Source organism: Nicotiana tomentosiformis, chromosome 10 (assembly GCF_000390325.3).
Source record: "Nicotiana tomentosiformis chromosome 10, ASM39032v3, whole genome shotgun sequence".
Classification (NCBI taxonomy): Eukaryota; Viridiplantae; Streptophyta; class Magnoliopsida; order Solanales; family Solanaceae; genus Nicotiana; species Nicotiana tomentosiformis.
The window spans coordinates 48,718,002-48,720,111 of NC_090821.1; the positions used below are offsets into that span (position 1 = coordinate 48,718,002).

A 2,110-nucleotide genomic window follows, 5' to 3' on the forward strand; every position below is an offset into this window, starting at 1 on the left:
AATTTTGAAATTTGGTATCTATAGATGAAGACTTTTTTTAAGGCTATTGGATTATGATCCACCATTAATAAGGGATTTGAGGAACCCCCAGAAGGCACAACATTGACGGGTGATGCAGCTACGCAATTGGAGAAGAAGAGACATTTAGATTATAAGGCACGCTACTATCTCGCCATCAAGGTCGAATTGCATGTATCTAAAAAAATATTTGCATGCAAAGTCATCAATGGAGGCTTGGACAATCTTGGTGAAGTCATATTGAAGAGCTACTGACATAAAGAAGGAGAAACTGTAAGAATTTAGGAGTCAATTTGAGTTGGCTTACATGAGACCAACAGAGTATGTGAAAGAATATTTTACAAGAATTGAAAAAGTAGGAAATGGTCTAAGGACCAATGGAGAAGTATTGGAAGAAGTTAAAATTGTTGAAAAAATATTACATTCTCACAGTTTAAAGTTTAACAACAAAAAAGTTATTCTTAAGGCTACTAAAAAATCTTAGCACTCTCAGACTTTATGATATAAAGGGGGAATTAGTGACATATGAGAGATCATTAAATCAACATAAAGATGAGACATTAGATGATGCATCGCTAGAAAAGGATGATCAACCAAAAGAAAAAGAAGGCACATCAATAATGGTCGAAATAAATCAAGAAGGCCAAAATTCAAAAATAGAGGAGAAAAGAAGAGAAGGTACATGTAAATTTTGTTGTGATAGAGATTCTATTGAAAGCGAAGAGAAGTCAAATAATGTTCAAATTGATCTTCCAAGAATTTCTGCGATTGTTAAAAAGGACGATTTGGTTGCAAGAGATGCCCATCCAAAAGAGATTGGTATTTTATAAGAAAAATTATTTGATGGTATTGAAGATGAACCTAGTAACAAAAAAAGCAAGAAAATTCATCAAGAGAAAGTTTTTGATAATCTACTAAAGATTGAGGCGGAAATAACTTGGGATCCAGAGCCACAACAGCGTTAGATATTGAAGATGCAATCATTTCGTGCCATTGTTCGAGATTGCATGTTTCAAGCAAGAGAAAATATTTATTGGTGGCATTACTCTACATCCTATATAATGGCAAATTGAAGTTGAATGGTTGTACAAGTCCAACTACAAGGAAACCAAAGAAGTAGATGATTTCAAAGTGAAGGAAAAATATGTTGATGATATTTTTAAGGGATTTACCATGAGTAAAGCCAAATCATATAAGAGTAATATTCAAGATAAATTGAAGTTGACTAAAGATGATACTCATGATTTTGTTGATACTACATATTTTAGGAAATTGGTGGAGAGTCTAAGGTACTTGACTTCTACAAGGCTTGATATTACTTATGGAGTTGGATTAATTAGCAGATTTATGAAGACTCCACGACAATCCCACTTGCAAGCAGCAAAGAGAACTTTGAGATATATTCAAGGTACGCAGACTGATGGTATATTTTATTCAAAGACTAATGATAGTAGTCTTGTGGGATTTACAGACAGTGACTGGGCTGGTGATACGATACAAAGAAAAAGTACTTCTGGCTATGCATTTTATTTGGGTTCTGGTGTATTTTCTTGGTCTTCCAAAAAGCAATAGATGAAGCAGAGTACATGGCTGCAACAAGTAGTGCTACACAAACATTGTGGTTAAGAAGAATGCTTGGATTTCTTCAATACAAGCAAGACAGTCTTACAATAATTTTTTGTGACAGCAAGTCTGCAATTGAGTTAACAAAGAATCCAATTTTTCATGGGCGTAGCAAACACATTGATATCAAATTTTACTTTATTCGTGACTTGGTTCAAGACAAGAAGATAGTTATTGAGTATTGTAAGACTGGAGAGCAAGTTGCTGATGTTTTCACAAAGCCACTAAGATTGGAGTTATTCATCAAGTTGAAGAAGATGTTGGGCATGATCAAGTTTGAATATCTTGATTTAAGGGAGGCTGTTGGAAATTAAACCAAGATTAATTAGTATTCTTACGTCGTCTAGGATTTGGTATTTACTAGTTTATTTAATTAATGTCTAATTAGGATTCATAACTAAAATCATGTAGGAATAGGTTTTCTAGATTCTAGTCAAATCTGGCTTGTAGTATTATAAATCGGGGTGCT

General features: G+C 33.7%; 1 protein-coding gene across 1 annotated transcript; it reads left to right on the forward strand.

The window, feature by feature from the left end:
* Nucleotides 1-638: 638 nt before the first annotated feature.
* LOC138900136 (uncharacterized mitochondrial protein AtMg00810-like) lies at nucleotides 639-1,590 on the forward strand. The gene is made up of 2 exons (XM_070186844.1): nucleotides 639-837; nucleotides 1,094-1,590. Exons 1-2 carry the CDS (start codon nucleotides 639-641, stop codon nucleotides 1,588-1,590), a joined length of 696 nt encoding a protein of 231 aa, XP_070042945.1.
* Nucleotides 1,591-2,110: the final 520 nt, after the last annotated feature.